Below are 21,967 nucleotides of genomic sequence, written 5' to 3' on the forward strand. Positions count from 1 at the left end.
GTTGATGGCCATCTCCTCCCCGTCTAGGTGTCGCTGGTCTGGAGGTTGGGTTTTCCCCCCGAAGCCCGACCACATAGACGTGCTGTTGTTCTCGTTTCTCACCGACTTTGAGGTGTTCTCGTCCGGTACTCCCTGTCTGGGCCTATTCCACAACACTTCAAAGAAAACAAGTTCATGCAGTTTGCCTGCACATTTTTCGCCACCCACCAATCCACACGAGCACTCCAATACCAGATATTAATATGATTATAAGTTTAACACAATCTTAAAAAATATGTTTGCAAACTCCCGAAAGCACATTTCCCTTTAATACACAGCTAACAACTGCCGTGAAGAAAACACTAACAGTGTTAAGAATGTGTAAAAAAAAAAAAAAAAAAAAAACAGAACATGCCCCCTTCACATCTCTGACTGTCGCCTCTTCTGTGCATTCTTAGAACCGGCCCTGCTTCCAGCGCTAAGAAGATTTTATTTATTTTTCTCAAGCTGCCTAGTTTCAGGTTTATGAGCCGCGGGAGCAATGTGCCGCTCGCTAGTAAGTCGCGCGCAACTGATATATTTTTGTTTCCATGGCAACACCCCGGTGGTTGCCTCCTTCGCGCTTACGAGTGGCGTCTACGTTTGCTTTGGCGACGCTGCTAAATTTCCGTGCCTGTCGGCTACCCCTAGCAAGAAAGCGAGTGTTTTCCATTGTGTTTAAGAGGACAAGTGCGTTCGAGTGTCAAGCGTCGCCCCTTTGCTGCCGTCCAAGGTGAAGGAAGGAAGCCAAGATGGACGGAACGCAGCAGGTCAGCCTGCAGGTGGCAGGTTCCTTCAAAGCTTTCCTCATGAAGAGCAGCAGCAAGAGCAACTTAAACCTGTGAGTTACGTCATTTGTGCTTTTGTTATTCACGTTTGCTTACCCGAAGAATCAAACCTAATTTAAAAGTTGTCCAATTGTATGAAGAGACAAAACACGTTTTATATACCCATATGCAATTTATATTGTAAGTGACACATACCGTACTATTTCACGTTAATATATTTATATTTGTCTTTCGGCGTGTTCTTCCGGATTTGGCAATTTGGTGTCTGTCGGCTACCGTTGATCAGAGATAATGGCATTAAATATCAAAATAGTCTGGCGTCATTAATATTAGATCCGCTGGCATGCATGGCTTGGGTCTTTTGGCCAACAACGGGTGTAGTTATACTAAGTCCACAGACAACAATGTATGCATAAACCACGATAAAAGTTTATTACTTTAATAAATGTTTGTCAGAATGTTGATCGTCTGCTCCATACTTTGCTCAGTCCCAGTCTTGTCCTCGGTATTGGCAGACATTTTGCCATAAAAAGTTCAAACTCAGACAATCACAGATTTATGAACTTCCATAGACAATTACTTTTGTAATTTTAGTGTGATTTTTTTTTAACTCAAATGAAATCCATACGACTGGATCTCACCCCATGCTCCAATTTGGCAGGTACGACCACCTTTCTCGCCTGCTGATGCGTGTGATCGAGGAGCGTCCTCACGATGTGGTGGACGTGATGGAGGACCTAAGTCACGATGTGAAGCTGCGCCTTTACCAGGACAAGCAGAGCAGCCTCCAGGACCTCCAGCAGACCACCGCTGCCGAGGAGTTGGCAGAGCAGCAAAAGGTTCTCTTTGTCAGGCCTGAGGACGCCCCTGAGCATGAATTCGAGTTGGTACGATCAACATGCTAGCTCTTCATTGCGTTCATTCAACACAACAAAGCGACAGAATGCAGAGAACCCTGCATAATCGTGACTCAGAATTGGTGAATTTATTGAATTAACTTTTTTTTATCGATTGACATTATCAGTGACGCACTGGTTAGCACGTCCGCCTCACAGTTAGTAGGGTGCGGGTTTGATTCCACCTCCGGCACCTCCTTGTGTGGAGTTTGCATGTTCTCCCTGCATGGGCTTTCTCCGGGCACTCTGGTTTCCTCCCACATCCCCAAAACATACATGGTAGGCCTACTGACCACTCCAAATTGTGCCTAGGCATGAGTGTGAATGGTTGTTCGTCTCTGTGTGCCCTGCGATTGGCTGGCAACCAGTTCAGGGTGTCCCCTGCATATACTGCCCGATGACTGCAGGGAAAGGCTCCAGGATGCCCACGACCCCCGTGGGGACAAGCTGTATAGAAAATGGATGGATGCAACTTGAAATTACCTGATTTATATTTTTGTGCCAAAACGATTAAAAATATTATTTTGTTGCCAACTCCTTATCGTGCCCCTATGATCCTAGGAGCCATATTGTCTGGGGCTTCATGCCCCTGGTAGGGTCACCCATGGCAAAAGGGTCCTAGGTGAGGAGCCAGACAAAGCACAGCTCAGAAGACCTCTTATGATGAATAAAATATATGGACCTAGTTTTCCCTCGCGGGTCACCGGGGCCCCCCTCTGGAGCCAGGCCTGGAGGTGGGGTTCAAAGGCGAGCGACTGGTGTCCGGGCATGGAATGTCAGCTCTCTGGCTGGAAAGGAGCCCGAGCTGGTGTGTGAGGCAGAAAAGTTCCGACTAGACATAGTCGGACTTGCCTCCACACATAGTTTGAGGTCTGGTACAAGCCCTCACGAGAGGGGCTCCACTCTGGAGTTGCCCACGGTGAGAGGCATCGAGCAGGTGTAGGCATCCTTATTGCCCCCTGGCTGGGCACCTGCACATTGGAGTTCACCCCGGTGAACGAGAGGGTAGCCTCCCTCCACCTTCGGGTGGGGTGAAAGGTCCTGACTGTTTGTGCCTATGCACCGAACAGCAGCTCAAAGTACCCACCCTTTTTGGGGTCCTTAGAAGAAGTGCTGGAGAGCGCTCCTTCTGGGGACTCTATCGTTCTACTAGGTGACTTCAATGCTCACGTGGGCAATGACAGTGAGACCTGGAAGGGCGTGATTGGGAGGAACGGCCCCCCCAATCTGAACCCGAGCGGTGGACTTCTGTGCTCGACACGTATTGTCAATAATGAACACCATGTTCAAACATAAGGGTGTCCATGTGTGCACTTGGCACCAGGACACCCTCGGCCGCAGTTCGATGATCGACGTTGTAGTCGTGTCATCGGATTTGTGGCCGCATGTTTTGGACACTCAGGTGAAAAGAGGGGTGGAGCTGTCAACTGATCACCACCTGGTGGTGGGTTGGCTCCGATGGTGGGGGAAGATGCCGGGAACGTCTGGCAGAATCCCCTGTTAGGAAGAACTTCAACTCCCACCTCCGGCAGAGCTTTCCCATTGATTCCGAGGGGACCATGTTCCGTGCCTCCATTGTTGAGGTAGCTGACCGAAGCTGTGGTCGTAAGCTGGTCAGTGCCTGTCGTGGCAGCAATCCCCAAGTCCACTGGTGGACACCGGCGGTAAGGGATGCCGTCAAGCTGAAGAAGGAGTCTTATCGGGCCGTTTTGGCCCGTGGGACTCCGGAGGCAGCCGACAGGTACCGGATGGCCAAACGGAACGCGGTTTCGGCGGTTGCTGACGCAAAAACCCGGGCGTGGGAGGAGTTTGGCGAGGCCATGGAGAATGACTTCCGGATGGCTTCGAGGAAATTCTGGTCCACCATCCGGCGTCTCAGGAGGGAAAAGCAGTGCACCGTCAACACTATTTACAGTGGAGATGGCGTGCTGCTGACCTCGACTCGAGACATCGTGACTCGGTGGGGACAATACTTCGAAGACATCCTCACTTCCAACGACACGCCTCCATTGTGGAAGCGGGGCCTGGAGACTCTGAGGTGGACTCTCCAATGTCTGGGGTCGACGTCAGTTAAAAAATTCGTCGGGGCAAGGTCCCAGGGGTGGATGAGATCCGCCCGGAGTTCTTAAAGGCTCTGGATGTTGTGGGGCTGTCCTGGCTGACACGCCTCTGCAACATTGCGTGGACATCGGGGACGGTGCCTCTGGATTGGCAGACTGGGGTGGTGGTTCCCCTCTTTAAGAAGGGGGACCGGAGGGTGTGTTTGAACTACAGAGAAATCACACTCCTCAGCCTCCCTGGTAAGGTTTATTCAGGGGTGCTGGAGAGAAGGGTCCGTCGAACCTCGGATTCAGGAGGAGCTGTGTGGCTTTCGTCCTGGCCGTGAAACAGTGGACCAGCTCTACACCCTCGGCAGGATCCTCGAAGGGGCATGGGAGTTCGCTCAACCAGTCTACATGTGTTTTGTGGACTTGGAGAAGGCGTTTGACCGTGTCCCTCGGGAAGTTCTGTGGAGGGTGCTTCGGGAGTACGGTGTGCCAAGCCAACTGATAAGGGCGATTCGGTCCCTGTATCACCGATGCCAGAGTTTGGTCCGCATTTCCGGCAGTAAGTCGGATTCGTTCCCAGTGAGGGTTGGACTCCGCCAAGGCTGCCCTTTGTCACCGGTTCTGTTCATAACTTTTATGGACAGAATTTCTAGGCGCAGCCGAGGCATTGAGGTTGTCTGGTTTGGGGACCTCAGCATTTCGTCCCTGCTTTTTGCAGATAACGTGGTGCTGTTGGCTTCTTCAAGCCGTGATCTCCAGCTCTCACTGGAGCAGTTCGCAGCCGAGTGTGAAGCGGTCAGGATGAGGGTCAGCACCTCCAAATCCGAGTCGGGAAAGGGTGGAATGCCCTCTCCGGATTGGGGATGAGATCCTGCCCCAAGTGGAGGAGTTCAAGTACCTTGCGGTCTTGTTCACGAGTGATGGCAGGATGGCGCGGGAGATCGACAGGCGGATCGGTGCAGCGTCAGCAGTAATGCGGATTCTGTGCCGGTCCGTCGTGGTGAAGAGAGAGCTGAGCCAAAAGGCAAAGCTCTCAATTTACCGGTCGGTCTACGCTCCTACCCTCACCTATGGTCATGAGCTATGGGTCATGACCGAAAGAACGAGATCCTGGATATAAGTGGACGAAATGAGTTACCTCCGCAGGGTGTCCGGGCTCTCCCTTAGAGATAAGGTGAGAAGCTTGGTCATCTGGGAGAGACTCGCAGTAGAGCAGTAGACTATGTCTCTCAGCTGGCCTGGGAACGCCTTGGGATCCCCCGGAATGAGCTGGATGAAGTGGCTGGGGAGAGGGAAGTCTGGGAGTCCCTCCTAAAGCTGATGCCCCCGTGACCCGACTCCGGATAAACGATGGATGGATGGATGGATGGATGGATGGATGGATGGATGGATGGATGGATGGATGGATGGATGGATGGATGCATGCATGCATGCATGCATGCAAGGAACTAAGGTGAAGTGAGTTGTGGAGTTTCAGTTGGAAAAAAATAGTGTTTGATGATAATGGAAATTAGCAAGCTGAAGGGTTCCAATTTGACAAATAGTCCTTTGACGCCACCCAGGGACACCTGTAGGAAGTTATAAACCTTAGTTTATGTTCAAGTGAGTTGAGGAAATTCATTTTTACACTAGTCAAAATTTTGGACTTTTCCACTATCCTGTGGCATCCTGGCGCCCAGAAACCGCTGTCTGTTCAAGTGACTTAATTGAATTGTTTTGAATTTTATTTAACGATGTCAGTGTACTGTGTAAAGTATATGAGGAGGAAGTTTTTACATTTGTTGCTAAACAACTTTTTTTTTGTGGGGGGGAGGGGGCAGGAACAAAATTCAACTTGTATTTCAAGGTACCTCTGTGTGAGAAGCAGACTTTAACATCACTGTTAACGTGTCTCACTGCAACATGGGCCTTGTAGGATGTGGAATGAACGTCCAAAGGTCTTTCCATAAGCACAAAAGGGGTCGAATCGTGTTGGTGTGACTTGTTGCTTGTCAGGAGTCGGCCCTTCCTAACGTGAGCGAGATCGCATACTTCCTGGAGCAGGCGGGCGTGGGCCTGGGCCGTGAAGAGATGCAACGGGTGTTCCTGGCCCTCAAGCAGCTGGTGTCGTCCTACACGATGCAGCGGTGTCGCCTGTGGGGCAAAATTCTGGGCATCGAGAGGAGCTACATCATTGCCGAGGCTGAGTTTGCAGAGGGCGAGGAGGAGGACGAGGATGGGCCCGAGGAGGTGGCTGACGACGAGGCCCGGGAGGTTGACGCCAAGGAAAAAGCCGAGCGTGAGGTGAGTGGCCGACGACAATCTGCACGTTGACAAAAGAGGACACGGCATAGTGTGGTGTCAAATGCGGACGTGACCTCGGCTCTTCATCCAGGGGACGCTTGGTGTGATATTGAAGATGACACCATCGTGTGATGTCATAGGGTAACGTTATCGGTGACTATACAGTGTGACATAGCATAGCGTTGTATTGATGACTAGCAATATTTGATTTTTAAAATGGAAAGATGGGCCAGCTGACTTTTTAAATTTTCATGCGGTTAGATGGATCCCCTCCCCCAGTCGACGTACAAAGCTCCCCCCGTGGTTCCCAAGGAGGCCAAAGGAACCGGAGCGAACAAGTTTGTGTACTTTGTGTGCAACGAGGCGGGCCTACCGTGGACCAAGTTGCCATCCGTCACGCCGGCCCAGATCACGGTGGCTCGCCAGATCCGCAAGTTCTTCACGGGCAGGCTGGATGCCCCCATCGTTAGCTACCCGCCCTTCCCGGGCAACGAGGCCAACTACCTGCGGGCGCAGATTGCCCGCATCTCGGCTGGCACGCAGATCAGCCCGCAGGGCTTCTACCAGGCCATCGAGGAGGAAGGCGCCGAGGAGGAGGGCTCCTCTGAGGATGGCATCGAAGAGAACCCCGAGTACGAGGGTGTCCCCGTTGGGGAGCTGGTAGACTCCTTGTCCTCGTGGGTGCATCACACGCAGCACATCCTGCAGCAGGTACCGCTTTTTGTATTTTGCTGTAGATGATTTACAAAGTGCCACCACAGCATCCTTCACTTGGTAATGGCTGCTTTCGTTTCGCATAGTGCAAATGTTTAGTCCTTCACTTGTGAGTTAGACCACGGCGCCCTCGGTTGTCGACGTTTCAGGGCCGCTGTACCTGGGTGAACTTGGCCGTGAAGACGGAAGACGAGTCCAACGAGGAGGAGGGCGAGGAGGTCGAGGAGGACCCCGACGAGCCCGAGCCCGAGGTGGGCCCCCCACTGCTCACGCCGCTCTCCCAGGACGCAGGTCAGTCAACTCCACTTCCTCTCAGCGGCACGCAGAGGGAACCATTCCTCACGTTGGGTTATCTCGGCAGAAATCTTTGAGACGGTTCCTTGGAGCTCCAGCCTGTCGTCCACGCTCACCTCCCAGCACGCCATCGCCATCATGCGCTCCAACTGCTGGCCGGGGGCGTGTGCCTACGCTTACGCTAAGTAAGTTCTTTGCGCCGCTGCCATCTGACCGTCCGCCAACCCGAGGTGGCAGGAAGTTGCTTAAGCCGTAAGGAGGGCCCGGGGTGCCTTGCTTCTATAATCCCCATTCGTCAACCGTGGAAACATCGGCAAACTCGAGTCGAATACACGACTGGAGTCCACCACATTCACCGAAGCTTTTGCCCCTTGTACTTATGCAGGAAGTTTGAGAACATCTACGTGGGCTGGGGGCTGAAGTACCCGGGTGACGGCTACAGCCCACTACTCCCACCCGCGCCCCAGAGTGAGTACCCCAGTGCCCCCGAGATCACCGAGGACGTGGACCCCACTGTGGAGGAGGAGCAGGCCCTGCAGGACGCGCTGGATGAGAAGCAGGCGGCCGAGGAGGCTGAGGAGGGAGACTCGGACGAGGAGCAGGATGAGGAGGACGACTGAGGCCGTCACACTTAAACGTCGCAAACGTCAACCATTGGTTTAATTTTGATTGTGTTTTTTTTAATAATGGCGGTAAAATTTTAAATTGTTCGCTTTTTAGATTTTTACAAATAGACACACCTAAATATCTTAATTCTTTATGAACTGATATGCATATTACAGATACTATGGTCGTTACAATCTTTAACAGATAATAACCGACATTTGTTTAAATTTAATATTAAACCAGAAGCTTTAGAGAAATCGTCAATAAGTTGTAGGGCGATTGGCGGCTGACTTGTGTTTTGTGTGTTTGCAAAACACAAAACCAAATTATTGGAGTGTGACAAATTGTGCTCAATTGTGTCAAAGGCTTTGTAGAAAGGACACATGAATTGTCAACTACCAGATCTGAGTAGTCCAAAATGTCCAAGATAAGTCAGATGTTATTGGGGATGTGTCTATTTGTCATAAATCCAGATTGGCATCTATAATGGTGTCTAAAACTTGTTTCATTCGCCTGGCTAGCAATAAGGCTATTGTTTTGTAAACATTGTTTAAGAGATTTATTGGCCTCCAATTATCAATGGTGAGTAAATCCTTTTTGGTCTTAGGAATTAAGGTAATAAACCCTTGAGTGATGCTCGGTGGAACAGTGCCCTTTTCAGTACTTTCATTATAAACCCGTAGAAAAAATGGAGCTAACTGAGAAGAGAAGGATTTTTAAAATTCTGCAACCAAACCATCTGTTCCTGGAGCCTTATTGTTTTTAAGGAGCTCAATATATTTTAGAACCTCCTTTTCAGTGAGTGAGCGCTCACAATAAAGTTTGTCTGATTGTTTTATCATTTTTACATCGTCTACAAGATTGATAAATCGGTTTGAAACTTTTTAATTATAGTTAGATTAAAGAGAGATAATTTTGGAATCATTAATAACGGTACTATTTATATTAAGTTATGAATGGTATTACATTTAGATCTGTGTTTCTTTAATCTGAAAAAATATGCAGAAATCTGCTCGCCTTCCTCTATCCATCTTTTCCACGAACGAAGGCCGCTTCAGCTTTTGACTTTTGTATGTTCCAAATGACAATCGTGGCGTCATCAAGCTTGGCCGGAAGTTGGCGGGACACGCGCCGTGGAAAGCTCCAGACAAACATGGCGACGTGTGTGAAAATGATAAGAGCAGCGGGATTTCTCCAACGAACAGCAGCTCACATGGTCAAAACCAACTCGCCCGGGTGCTTCAGATTCGGCATACAGCGGGCCGACACACCGGGCGGGTGCCGCTTAGTTCACCTGTACAATAGTTGCGGCTCGGTTCACGCCTCTAACATGACAGCTGGACCTCGTCGCTGGATGCGGGTGACTGGCGTCCGTTTCGGCCTCCTCGAGTCATCGCCCTGCCGCCCCAGAGCCTTCGGAAACCGGGCGAGCGGTGCCGGCTTCCACGGGGAGGATGGCGCGGAGAGCGGCGGCGGTGACTCGGGAGGAGAGGAGTCCGGTGGCGGCGAGGACGGAGGAGCGGCGTACGCTGGAGCTCAGATAACAGCTCTGACCCCGATGATGGTGCCGGAGGTTTTCCCCAATGTGCCACTGATTGCCGTGAGCAGGAACCCTGTGTTTCCTCGATTCATCAAGATCATCGAAGTGAGGAGAAGGATGTAATGTTTCAACTTTGAAGGACCGCCGTGCAATGTTTGGGTGGCATCCCTCATTTGATGACTTGATATGACAATTTGCAATATGGCTTGGTCTATTTGCTACTCACAAATTTATCTCTTTGTGGTTTTTTTCGACCCATGACGTGCTTCCGGCAGGTGAAAAACAAAAGCCTGATGGAGCTCCTCAGGAGGAAGGTTCGATTGGCGCAGCCCTACGCCGGAGTATTCCTCAAGAAAGACGACAAGTACGTCCTGCCCGTGTCGTGACACTATCCCCATCCGCCCCATCGCATCCTCAGCACCGGTGCTGACTAATGTGTGTGCGTGTGTGTGTTGCAGCGACGAGTCAGACGTAGTGGAGTCCCTGGATGTCGTCTACGCCACGGGAACCTTTGTGCAGATCCACGAGATGCAGGACCTTGGGGACAAGCTAAGGATGATCGTCATGGGTCATCGCAGGTCAGGAGAAAGAGGCGAGCTTGCGCAAGTGGGGCACACCCGGCACAAACGCAACACTACACAACACACATTACTGGAGCGCAAACATAAAAGTAGTGGGGAACGGCCGTGCAAGCTTGCCTGACGAGCCGTTTCGCAGGATCCGCATCACCCGGCATCTGGAGGTAGAGCCCGAGGAGGCGGAAGCGATGGCGGAGTCGCCTGAGTCGCAAGGCAAGGCCATGTCGGGACGCCGAGCCAAGCGCGATCGGCGGGAGGAGCGGATAGAGGACAAGGTCTCTCCGCTTGTGCTTGTTCGCTCTGCGCCGCCGTCCGGGCTCATGTTGCCTTTCTGTGCTTTTTTTGGGGACCACCAGATCGCCCAAGCTGACCTGATGCCAGAACTGCAGCCCTCGTCCGGCATCCTCATGGTGGAGGTGGACAACGTCCTCCACGAGCAGTTTACCGTCACAGAGGAAGTCAAGGTCGATGCACGCGCCACATGCAATGCAAAGCAAAGCATCCGAATCTTCTTCTTTGGGCAGCTCGCCTTAGGAGTCACCACAGTAGATCTAACTCAGTTTTAGGCTCATCCAAACACACACACATTCACTCATTTGGGTTGATGTTTTTTCTGGAAAGTTCAAGTGTTTCCTTATTGTCAAAAACGTTTGTGTGCAGGCGCTGACGGCCGAAATTGTCAAGACCATCCGTGACATCATTGCGCTCAACCCCCTCTACAGGTCACTTTGTGTGCATGTGCGTGTTTGACATTTTTGCGTGAGTGTGTCTGGGTGTTCTTGTCCTTCTATGGTTGTGTAGTACCATATTTAGCGTGTTTGTCTTTGCCTCCCACCTAATCTGCGTGCCTGTGCCTGCTTGCCTCCACATTAGGGAGTCTGTTCTGCAGATGATGCAGGCGGGCCAACGCGTGGTGGACAACCCCATCTACCTGAGTGACATGGGCGCCGCGCTGACGGGGGCGGAGTCACATGAGCTGCAGGACGTCCTTGAGGAAACCAACGTGCGCGCTGCCGCCAATCTCCACACCGCCGCATCATATCCGAATTTCTCCAGCGTGTCTTCATGTACTTGTATGCGTATTCATGTACTTTTGTTTGTGTGTGGGCGCAGATCCCAAGGCGTCTGTACAAAGCTCTGTCGCTGCTCAAAAAGGAGTTTGAGCTCAGCAAGTTGCAGCAACGTCTGGGCCGAGAAGTGAGCGCTCTAAGGGGAAAAGGCGTTTTTGCCCGCTCGCCTCTAATGCGAAACATCGCCACGTCTGTTGCGCGTCGCAGGTGGAAGAGAAGATCAAGCAGACGCACCGCAAGTACCTGTTGCAGGAGCAACTCAAGATTATCAAGAAGGTGACACGCTCCCTTTTCACATTGCACATTAAAACAACTGGCCGACGTTCAAACGTACGACACGGTCCGCGGCTTGAATGCGTTTGCACTGACGCACATGCAGGAGTTGGGCCTGGAAAAGGAGGACAAGGAAGCCATCGAGGAGAAGTTCCGCGAGCGTCTGAAGGACAGGACTATCCCCCAGCACATCATGGACGTCATCAACGAGGAACTCACCAAAATGGCCTTGCTCGACAACCACTCATCAGAGTTCAAGTGGGTGAATTTGAACGTTCTCGTCTGGACCCCACGGAACACGGCCAACATCCTCGTGTGCGTGTGTGCTTGCGCGCGCACACGCGCACCTGTGTGTTTTTTATCTTCAGTGTGACCCGCAACTACCTGGACTGGCTCACCAGCATGCCCTGGGGCATCAACAGTGAGGAATACCTGGCATTGGACAGAGCCAAGGAGGTTCTGGAGGAAGATCATTATGGGATGGATGATGTGAAAAAGCGTATATTGGTCAGTACGCGCATGCACGTGAGCATGCATGTTGACACGGTTCCTGACCTTTTTTGCGCGCGCGGGCCTCGATGGCCTTGTGCAGGAGTTCATTGCGGTCAGCCAGCTGCGAGGCTCCACGCAGGGCAAGATCCTGTGCTTCTACGGCCCTCCGGGGGTGGGCAAGACATCCATCGCCCGCTCCATTGCCCGTGCCCTTAACCGCGAGTACTTCAGGTTTAGCGTGGGCGGCATGACGGACGTCGCTGAAATCAAAGGACACAGGTGGAAGCCGCCTTAAGTGTCACAGCCACAACGGCAGCTGGATTCGTTTCTCGAACATGCGTGCTCCTGTGCGTGCTCAGGAGGACGTACGTGGGTGCCATGCCAGGGAAGATCATCCAGTGCCTCAAGAAAACCAAAACGGAAAACCCACTGGTTCTCATAGATGAGGTCAGTACTGAAGTGACTGAAGATGTCTTTTCATCTAAAGTTTCACAGCGTTTTAGTTATTGGTACTTCTTGGATTGAAAAGGAATCAGAGGTTCCTGGGCCTCTTCCTCCACTCGCTGGGTCTTCTGTCGACTTTGATAAGTTTCAGGCAGGGCTTCCTCTCAGCTCTTTGCTGAGGGGTACAGTTCGCTTGTGAGCGGACCAAAACCACTTTGAGGTGGTCTCGGCCCAAAGCGCCAACATGCTGCAGTTGCTGTGGAGACAGAATGGCATTTTCATACCGTGTCGTTACTAGGTGGACAAGATGGGCCGCGGCTATCAGGGCGACCCGTCCTCTGCGTTGCTGGAGCTTCTGGACCCCGAGCAGAACGCCAACTTCCTGGACCACTACCTGGATGTTCCCGTGGATCTTTCCAAGGTGGGAAAGTGTCGCCTCACATCTCTAGATAACCGCTGGTCCTTTGACTCAAACTGTGTTTGTACGTTGAAGGTTCTGTTCATCTGCACGGCCAACGTGACCGACACCATCCCGGAACCGCTCCGAGACCGCATGGAGATGATTAACGTGTCGGGTTACGTGGCTCAGGAAAAACTGGCCATCGCCGAGGTAATGTCAGCGATGTAGACGATCCTCTTGGCCTCAGTTTGAGCCTGGAAAACCCCCTGATGATGTTAATGATTATGATAACTTCCCGGCGTGGTCCAGCGCTACCTTGTCCCCCAGCTGCGCTCGCTGTGCGGCCTGAGCGAAGAGAAGGCATCCATCTCGTCCGAAGCGCTCAGTCTACTAATCCGACAGTACTGCAGAGAGTCCGGCGTCAGGAACCTGCAGAAGCAAGTGGAAAAGGTCAGTGGCCCCTTTATTGTAGCCCAACATTTTCAAAGGGCAAGAGGTCATTGACGCGCGTCGACTTTGAAAAAAATGCAAGGTCTTTAAATCAACAAATAATTGTTTTATTTATCGTGACGTCAATACCGTTCTTGTCCTCCGTGAAGGTTTTAAGAGGAGCATTTTTGTGGTTCCCGCAATGTCTGTCGGCCAGGTTTTCCGTAAGGTGGCCTTTGCCATCGTCAGCAGGCAGCAGCAGGTGGTCAGCGTCTCAGCACAAAACCTTCAAGACTATGTTGGGAAACCACTTTTCACTGTGGACAGAATGTATGACGTCACGCCACCGGGAGTTGTCATGGGGCTGGCGTGGACCGCCATGGGTAAGTCTCACTCACACACGCACACACACACACACACACACGAACACACACGATCACACACACACAAACAAACACACATACACACTGACGACGTTGTTGCGTGTGCAGGAGGCTCAACTCTGTTCATCGAGACATCCTTGAGTCGTCCTTTGGCTAAAGATGGCAAAGGAGAAGGTTCTCTGGAGCTAACAGGTCAGCAAACAGCACAATCGCTGCTTGGCAGCTGGGACAGCTTCTTCTCTGCATTCTTCACTCCATGGGCGTTTTGTGGGTTTTCAACATGTTTGGCTTTTTTCTCTTGACATTGTTCGGGACTTTTTTGCCCTTTGATTCTCGACTTGGCTCTTGATGTGCGTTCAACTCATTCCTAATTGCTTCTTGACGATCCTTCGTTGGCTCCTGATGTGGTTCCTGACAGGGTTCTTCTTCCCAATTGCTTGTTGACAGGTTTCTTGATTCGCTACCGACTTGTTCTCATTTGGTTTGTGATGTGATTTTCGATGGCTTTCTCCACTCATCCATCCATCCATCCATCCATCTTCTTCCGCTTATCCGGGGTCGGGTCGCGGGGGCAGCAGCTTTAGGAGGGACTCCCAGACTTCCCTCTCCCCAGCCACTTCATCCAGCTCATCCCGGGGGATCCCAAGGCGTTCCCAGGCCAGCTGAGAGACATAGTCTCTCCAGCGCGTCCTGGGTCGTCCCCGGGGTCTCCTACCGGTGGGACATGCCCGGAACACCTCCCCAGGGAGGCATCCAGGAGGCATCCTGATAAGATGCCCGAGCCACCTCATCTGGCTCCTCTCAACGTGGAGGAGTAGCGACTCTACTCCGAGTCTCTCCCGGATGACCGAGCTTCTCACCCTATCTCTAAGGGAGAGCCCGGACATCCTGCGGAGAAAACTCATTTCGGCCGCTTGTATCCGAGATCTCGTTCTTTCGGTCACGACCCATAGCTCGTGACCATAGGTGAGGGTAGGAGCGTAAATCGACCGGTAAATTGAGAGCTTTGCCTTTTGGCTCAGCTCTCTCTTCACCACAACGGACCGGTACAGGGTCCGCATTACTGCCGACGCTGCACCGATCCGCCTGTCGATCTCACGCTCCATCCTCCCCTCACTCGTGAACAAGACTCCAAGATACTTGAACTCCTCCACTTGGGGCAGGATCTCATCCCCGATCCGGAGAGGGCATTCCACCCTTTTCCGATCGAGGACCATGGACTCGGATTTGGAGGTGCTGACCTTCATCCCGACCGCTTCACACTCGGCTGCGAACCGTTCCAGCGAGAGCTGGAGATCACGGCCTGAAGAAGCCAACAGCACCACGTCATCTGCAAAAAGCAGAGACGCGATGCTGAGGTCCCCAAACCGGACCCCCTCAACGCCTCGGCTGTGCCTAGAAATTCTGTCCATAAAAATTATGAACAGAATCGGTGACAAAGGGCAGCCTTGGCGGAGTCCAACCCTCACTGGGAACGAATCCGACTTACTGCCGGAAATGCGGACCAGACTCTGGCACCGGTGATACAGGGACCGAACCGCCCTTATCAGTTGGCTCGGCACCCCGTACTCCCGAAGCACCCTCCACAAAACCTCCCGAGGGACACGGTCGAACGCCTTCTCCAAGTCAACAAAACACATGTGGACTGGTTGGGCGAACTCCCATGCACCCTCGAGGATCCTGCCGAGGGTGTAGAGCTGGTCCACTGTTCCACGGCCAGGACGAAAGCCACACTGCTCCTCCTGAATCCGAGGTTCGACCTCCCGACGGACCCTCCTCTCCAGCACCCCTGAATAGACCTTACCAGGGAGGCTGAGGAGTGTGATTCCCCTGTAATTGGAACACACCCTCCGGTCCCCCTTCTTAAAGAGGGGAACCACCACCCCAGTCTGCCAATCCAGAGGCACTGTCCCCGATGTCCACGCAACGTTGTAGAGGCGTGTCAGCCATGACAGCCCCACAACATCCAGAGCCTTTAAGAACTCCGGGCGGATCTCATCCACCCCCGGGGCCTTGCCACCGAGGAGTTTTTTAACTACCTCAGTGACTTCGACCCCAGAGATTGGAGAATCCGCCTCAGAGTCTCCAGGCCCTGCTTCCTCAATGGAAGGCGTGTAGGTGGAATTGAGGAGGTCTTCGAAGTATTCTCCCCACCGACTCACGACGTCCCGAGTCGAGGTCAGTAGCACGCCATCCCCACTGTAAACAGTGTTGACGTTGCACTGCTTCCCCCTCCTGAGACGCCGGATGGTGGACCAGAATTTCCTCGAAGCCGTCCGAAAGTCATTCTCCATGGCCTCACCGAACTCCTCCCACGCCCGGGTTTTTGCCTCAGCAACCGCCGAAGCCGCGTTCCGCTTGGCCATCCGGTACCTGTCAGCTGCCTCCGGAGTCCCGCAGGCCAAAACGGCCCGATAGGACTCCTTCTTCAGCTTGACGGCATCCCTTACCGCCGGTGTCCACCAGCGGGTTCGGGGATTGCCGCCACGACAGGCACCAACAACCTTACGGCCACAGCTCCGGTCGGCCGCCTCAACAATGGAGGCGCGGAACATGGTCCACTCAGACTCAATGTCCCCCGCCTCCCCCGGGACGTGGGAAAAGCTCTGCCGGAGGTGGGAGTTGAAACTCTTCCTGACAGGAGATTCTGCCAGACGTTCCCAGCAGACCCTCACAGAGCGTTTGGGTCTGCCAGGTCGGACCGGCATCTTCCCCCACCATCGGAGCCAACCCACCACCAGGTGGTGATCAGTTGACAGCTCCGCCCCTCTCTTCACCCGAGTGTCCAAAACATGCGGCCGCAAATCCGATGACACGACTACAAAGTCGATCATCGAACTGCGGCCTAGGGTGTCCTGGTGCCAAGTGCACACATGGACACCCTTATGCTTGAACATGGTGTTCATTATTGAAAATCCATGTCGAGCACAGAAGTCCAACAATAGAACACCGCTCGGGTTCAGATCGGGGGGGCCGTTCCTCCCAATCACGCCCTTCCAGGTCTCACTGTCATTGCCCACGTGAGCATTGAAGTCACCCAGTAGAACGATGGAGTCCCCAGAAGGAGCGCTCTCCAGCACTTCCTCCAGGGACCCCAAGAAGGGTGGGTACTCTGAGCTGCTGTTTGGTGCATAGACACAAACAACAGTCAGGACCCGTCCCCCCACCCGAAGGCGGAGGGAGGCTACCCTCTCGTTCACCGGGGTGAACCCCAATGTGCAGGCGCCCAGCCGGGGGGCAATAAGTATACCCACACCTGCTCGACGCCTCTCACTGTGGGCAACTCCAGAGTGGAAGAGAGTCCAGCCCCTCTCGAGAGGGCTTGTACCGGAACCCAAACTGTGCGTGGAGGCTAGTCCGACTATATCTAGTCGGAATTTTTCTGCCTCGCACACCAGCTCGGGCTCCTTTTCAGCCAGAGAGGTGACATTCCATGTCCCAAGAGCCAGCTTCTGCAGCCGGGGATCAGACCGCCAAGGTCCCTGCCTTTGGCTGCCGCCCAGCACACATTGCACCCGACCCCTTTGGCCCCTCCCACAGGTGGTGAGCCCATGGGAAGGGGGACCCACGTTTCCTTTTCGGGCTATGCCCGGCCGGGCCCCATGGGCGAAGGCCCGGCCACCAGACGCTCGCCTTCGAGCCCCGCCTCCAGGCCTGGCTCCAGAGGGAGGCCCCGGTGACCCGCGTCCGGGCGAGGGAAAACGAAGTCCATTTATTTCAATCGTCATAAGGGGCTTCTGTGAGCCGTGCTTTGTCTGGCCCCTCACCTAGGACCCGTTTGCCATGGGTCACCCTACCAGGGGCATGAAGCCCCCGACAACATGGCTCCTAGGATCATAAGGGCACGCAAACCCCTCCACCACGATAAGGTGACGACTCACGGGGCGGTTTCTCCACTCAGTTTTTCACTTTTGTTCTTTGATGGTTAAATGCACCTTTGTATCCTTTGACGCAGTGGGCTGAAGGTCTCAAGATTCGACACCAAGAGAAGCGTAACCGGCTGTTCATATTTCCCTCCCTTAGGTCAGCTGGGTGACGTCATGAAGGAAAGCGCTAAAATCGCCTCGACCTTCGCCAGAGCCTTCCTGATGCAGCGGGAACCCGAAAACCATTTCCTGCTCGACTCTCACCTGCACCTTCATGTTCCAGAGGTGGCTACCAAAGCAAGAAGGTTTCAGAGCTCGCCGCCGGATTGCATTCATCTTTGATTTCCTTGCGTTAGGGTGCCACGCCCAAGGACGGCCCGAGCGCCGGCTGCACCATTGTCACGGCCCTGTTGTCCCTGGCGACCGCTCGGCCCGTGCGTCCAAACGTGGCCATGACCGGCGAGGTGTCCCTGACAGGGAAGATCCTTCCTGTGGGAGGCATCAAAGAGAAGACCATCGCCGTGAGTGCCCCGCTCAAACGCTCGCATGACGTTTGCCTTTGGTCAGCAAGTCATGCCGGCTTCCCTGCCGCCATCGCATAGCCGCATGGACACATTGACTTTGTTTGCTGACAGGCCCGACGCGCTGGCGTGACCTGCATCATCTTGCCGGTGGAGAACAGGAAGGATTTCTCTGACCTTCCGGACTACATCTCGGATGGCCTGGAGGTTCACTTTGTGGACCACTACAGTCAGATCTACCCGGTGGTCTTCCCTCAGTCTTGAGTGCATGTCACGTCCACTCGGTCCGGTTCGGCGGACAGTGCCACGGCCGAAGCGCCCGCCACCGACGGACCGACGACAAGCTGGGATGAGCACAGGAGGGGATGTCACTGGTCTGCTGCCAGCCAGCCTGGCCAGCCGTGGCTGCCATGTTGCTTGCTGCGGACAAACACTTTGATCTATGATTATAATTATTTTTATTTTATATTATTGTCAATGTATGCTTGAGTAAAAAATGCAATATAAAATTTATGATATATATATGCTAATCTCATTCTATTACAAGGTTGCCACTGTCACTGACAAATTTAAACAAATTTCCTAAAGATCTTGCACTTTTATAAAAGAAATTTCTGATTAATTACAAATAGTGCACATTCAGAATGGAGACAAATTTTCCAGGGGGTTATTCACAATATTCACAGACACGCGCTGGCAACACAGGAATGACAAAAACAATTGCAATTTGTGGAGAAATTGTGTGTGAAGGTGAAAAAGGTGAATAAATACTTGGGGAACGATACAGAATGATGTATAAAGTTGGAATGGGTTGAATCGGTCAAATAATGTAGCAATAAGAAGGGAAAAACAAAATTTTGTACAATTTGGTGTGAATTTCAAAGTTGAAAATTTGGAATTTTTGGTAAGTGGGAAGTTTTGGAATAGTTATAAGATGAACAGTTTAAAGTTTGAACGGGTTGAATTGGTTGAAACATGTAGAAATTAGAAGGGAGAAATTAAATTTGTGGAATTTTGCGCGTATTTTAAAAGTGAAAATGAAAATTTTTAATCGTGGTAAGTTTTCAAATAGGTTGGCACAAGATGAACAATTTAAAGTTGGAACAGGTTAAATCGGTTGAAATTCGAAATTAGAAGAGAAAAATTAAATTCAGTAAAATAATACGGGAAATTTTAAGGTGAAATTTTTTTTAGACGTGGAAATTTTAGAATCCTCCCCAATGTGATTGGAATGTGCTAAATCAGGTATGGGCAAACTACGGCCCGCGGGCCACATCCGGCCCACGGGACCGTTTAATCCGGCCCGCCAACCCTAAATAAATTGTATTATTAAACTTTTTTTTTTCGGTCATTTTGCCTGCAATGACTGCGTTTCCCCAGTAGATGGGGAACCACTCGCTTGCGCATTTACTACCGGAAGCCGTGTCAGAAAGCTCGGTGCACACTCACAAGTGCGTGTACGTACTCAGTAGTGCGGAAATGGCGCACTCGCGCTCTATTTGTATCAGTGCCGAATTTAGAGCGTGGGCTGTGACGACAGCATTCTTGTAATTTGCGCGCCGAGCTTTCAGATACAGTTTTACGCTAAAGCCACCCACAAACCTTCCCCTGGAATCCTTCCATTAAAATGAGTCGCCCAAGGAAAAGCAAGTTGGACACTGAGTGCCGAGTGTTTAAAAAGAGTGGCCAATTTGGCTCGACGTACGCGACGTGACGTTCAGCCACATGAACATCAACATCAACCCGTCACAGATCTAGGTAAACGGACCAACACCTCGGATCTCTCCTAACTGGGCAAACTTTTTGACTTGCGGGCCGAATTGGGTTCAAAATTTTGACCGGGGGGCCGAACCAGGAGCAGATGGATGTAGTGTTTGTGTGAAGTAATATAAACGACCTGTAAAGGTCATTGCATAAAAGGTTTTGGCCTTTAGTAGGTAGTAAAGCATGGATATTCAAAAAAAGTTTTTTGAAAACAAATGCATTTATTAACAGCATTAAAAAAAAAAACATCCATGAAAAACTGCTATCAGTGATTCTCATAAAATATGACACTGTTATTATGAATAACAGTCTCCATCACTTCAGTGTCTGCAGGTCAGATTAATGAAAGATGTATGTTTATCTTATGAGATCACATCAAACGGCAAACATTTTGACCAAATATATCATCTTGAAGAATCGGTGAAAGCATACATCCAAATAAAGTAATCAAAACGGCAACACGGTGAGGGGTATCTGAAAATCAGAGCAGAGTTTTAACTCACAAACACCTGGTAACAGAGGTGAGGAAACGGAAAACACTTCCTTAAAGTAAGCCTTATGAACTTTAAAGGTTAAGATTAGTTACAAACAGATGGTGGATCAATGTCCTTGAGCATCCTGCATTGTTTGAAAATGAGAATGGTCGCTAGTTTCAATCCCTGCTATTTGTACAGATCATATTCAAAATGCATTTTTTTACAACAAACTTGAAAGCCTCCCCTTCATTTTCAGTGTTCATTTGATGTAGATGTTCATGTGGCTGAACGTCACGTCGCGTACGTCGAGCCAAATTGGCCACTCTTTTTAAACACTCGGCACTCAGTGCCCACCTTGCTTTTCCTTGGGCGACTCATTTTAATGGAAGGATTCCAGGGGAAGGTTTGTGGGTGGCTTTAGCGTAAAACTGTATCCGAAAACTCGGCGCGCAAATTACAAGAATGCTGTCGTCACAGCCCACACTCTAAATTCGGCACTGCTACAAATAGAGCGCGAGTGCGCCATTTCCGTACTACTGAGTACGTACACGCACTTGTGAGTGTGCACCGAGCTTTCTGACACGGCTTCCGGTAGTAAATGCGCAGGCGAGTGGTTCCCTATCTACTGGGGAAACGCAGTCATTGCAGGCAAAATGACCGAAAAAAAAAAAGTTTAATAATACAATTTATTTAGGGTTGGCGGGCCGGATTAAACGGTCCCGCGGGCCGGATGTGGCCCGCGGGCCGTAGTTTGCCCATACCTGTATGTAGTTTTCTACACTGTAGAATGACATATGTGTGAAGGCCTTCGTCTTTACACTAATAATAAAGTGAATGTGTAGAATAACATTATTCTTCGCCTTCACACTAATTAAACATTTTCAGATAGAAATGCAAACAATAGCCATTGCTGCAAGAAAGAAAGGCTGCAATGACAAACAGGAAGTGGAAGCAAACCTACGAACCACAAAAAAGATGCAAAAGAAAAAGGTTGCAAATCGCAAAACCATGCCCAAACCCAAAGCAGTTGCATGGCAAGAAAGACATTTGCAGCAAGTTGACGCCACAGAACAAAAGTGCGGCACCACTAGGAAGTGCGACGGGAAAGGACAGACCAGCGGGTCAACAACTAATCATTATTACATTAATAGACAACAACTTTGACAAGGGATTAATTGTTTGGCACCGTTGCTGAACTTAAAATTGATTTCTGACCAAACTATTAACTGAATCATAGTCTATTTAGATTTGTGCATTCTCTGTGCAGTTAATGTGAAATATTGTTATTTTTCAGTAAAGGTGGGAAAATTGAGTGATTTTTATCCGATTAATCCATCCATCCATTTTCTATACTGCTTGTCCCCACGGGGGTCGCGGGCGTGCTGGAGCCTCTCCCACCGGTCATCGGGCAGTAGGCGGGGGACACTCAAAACGTTGCCAGCCAATCGTTGCCAGTACACAGAGACGAACAACCATTCACATTGTTAGTACACCTATGGCAGACAGTAAAATGCCAATTAATCAGTCCAATATAAAGCTTTTTAACTTTAATTGTGAACACGTTCTTTTATTTATCGTCATAACAGATGTATAATAATAAACATGATCCAACACAGAAATAATCATTGCGAAATACAATCCACACACTACAAAAGTGTTCTTTAAAATAGCGTGCATTTCAGTGACGTGCGGTGAGGGTTGGGGTTGGTGAGGCACTGACAGAGTCAGATTTACAAACGTACTGTATGACGCTAAGGCACTGACTCACAAGTCAGATTTACAAGCATACATGGTTGTTATCCCATTCTTGATTAAATTTAATAACATTTTAAACACACCACTATACATTTAAACACATCCCTGCAGTATTCTTTCTTACCTTTACTTGTAAATGAAGTATTTTTTAGAGTACCAATCCTTTTGAAACGAACGTGTTGTAGTCCGTCCCGGTTTGAATTAATCCTCGCAAATCTGGCGTTGGTCTTCCCTTACTTATGATTTTTTGCTTTGACTGAAAGTCAAGTTTTGAAAAATTTCTTATCTTCGAGATTATATCCTCCATTTTCAGGGAAAATAAAGCCAAA

The 21,967-nt window shown here is 50.9% G+C and overlaps 2 protein-coding genes across 2 annotated transcripts; both read left to right on the top strand.

Moving 5' to 3' along the window:
• Positions 1-454: 454 nt before the first annotated feature.
• rsph4a (radial spoke head component 4A) lies at positions 455-8,494 on the top strand. Its single transcript, XM_049720944.2, has 7 exons — positions 455-859; positions 1,468-1,693; positions 5,746-6,033; positions 6,295-6,744; positions 6,897-7,038; positions 7,109-7,226; positions 7,427-8,494. The coding sequence occupies exons 1-7, from the start codon at positions 771-773 to the stop codon at positions 7,659-7,661; spliced, it is 1,548 nt and encodes a 515-aa protein (XP_049576901.1). The 5' UTR covers positions 455-770; the 3' UTR covers positions 7,662-8,494.
• Positions 8,495-8,758: 264 nt separating this feature from the next.
• On the top strand, positions 8,759-18,165 carry lonp1 (lon peptidase 1, mitochondrial). Its single transcript, XM_049720794.2, has 21 exons — positions 8,759-9,292; positions 9,463-9,551; positions 9,646-9,765; positions 9,905-10,040; positions 10,122-10,229; positions 10,426-10,487; positions 10,639-10,768; positions 10,879-10,962; positions 11,043-11,111; positions 11,215-11,366; positions 11,477-11,615; positions 11,701-11,879; positions 11,960-12,047; positions 12,343-12,465; positions 12,538-12,654; positions 12,754-12,894; positions 13,091-13,256; positions 13,365-13,448; positions 17,280-17,407; positions 17,479-17,643; positions 17,758-18,165. Exons 1-21 carry the CDS (start codon positions 8,801-8,803, stop codon positions 17,905-17,907), a joined length of 2,922 nt encoding a protein of 973 aa, XP_049576751.1. The 5' UTR covers positions 8,759-8,800; the 3' UTR covers positions 17,908-18,165.
• The last annotated feature ends 3,802 nt before the right edge of the window (positions 18,166-21,967 follow it).

Source organism: Syngnathus scovelli, chromosome 10 (assembly GCF_024217435.2).
Source record: "Syngnathus scovelli strain Florida chromosome 10, RoL_Ssco_1.2, whole genome shotgun sequence".
NCBI lineage: Eukaryota > Metazoa > Chordata > Actinopteri > Syngnathiformes > Syngnathidae > Syngnathus > Syngnathus scovelli.

Excerpts from the sequence above, each read along its gene's own strand:
- lonp1 (XM_049720794.2), top strand. The coding sequence starts at position 8,801 with ATGGCGACGTGTGTGAAAATGATAAGAGCAGCGGGATTTCTCCAACGA. Across the intron at positions 11,616-11,700 it reads ATGTGAAAAAGCGTATATTG|GAGTTCATTGCGGTCAGCCA; the intron begins GTCAGTACGCGC and ends GGCCTTGTGCAG. Across the intron at positions 17,644-17,757 it reads TCAAAGAGAAGACCATCGCC|GCCCGACGCGCTGGCGTGAC; the intron begins GTGAGTGCCCCG and ends GTTTGCTGACAG.
- rsph4a (XM_049720944.2), top strand. The coding sequence starts at position 771 with ATGGACGGAACGCAGCAGGTCAGCCTGCAGGTGGCAGGTTCCTTCAAA. Across the intron at positions 6,745-6,896 it reads CGCAGCACATCCTGCAGCAG|GGCCGCTGTACCTGGGTGAA; the intron begins GTACCGCTTTTT and ends TCGACGTTTCAG. Across the intron at positions 7,039-7,108 it reads GCCGCTCTCCCAGGACGCAG|AAATCTTTGAGACGGTTCCT; the intron begins GTCAGTCAACTC and ends TTATCTCGGCAG.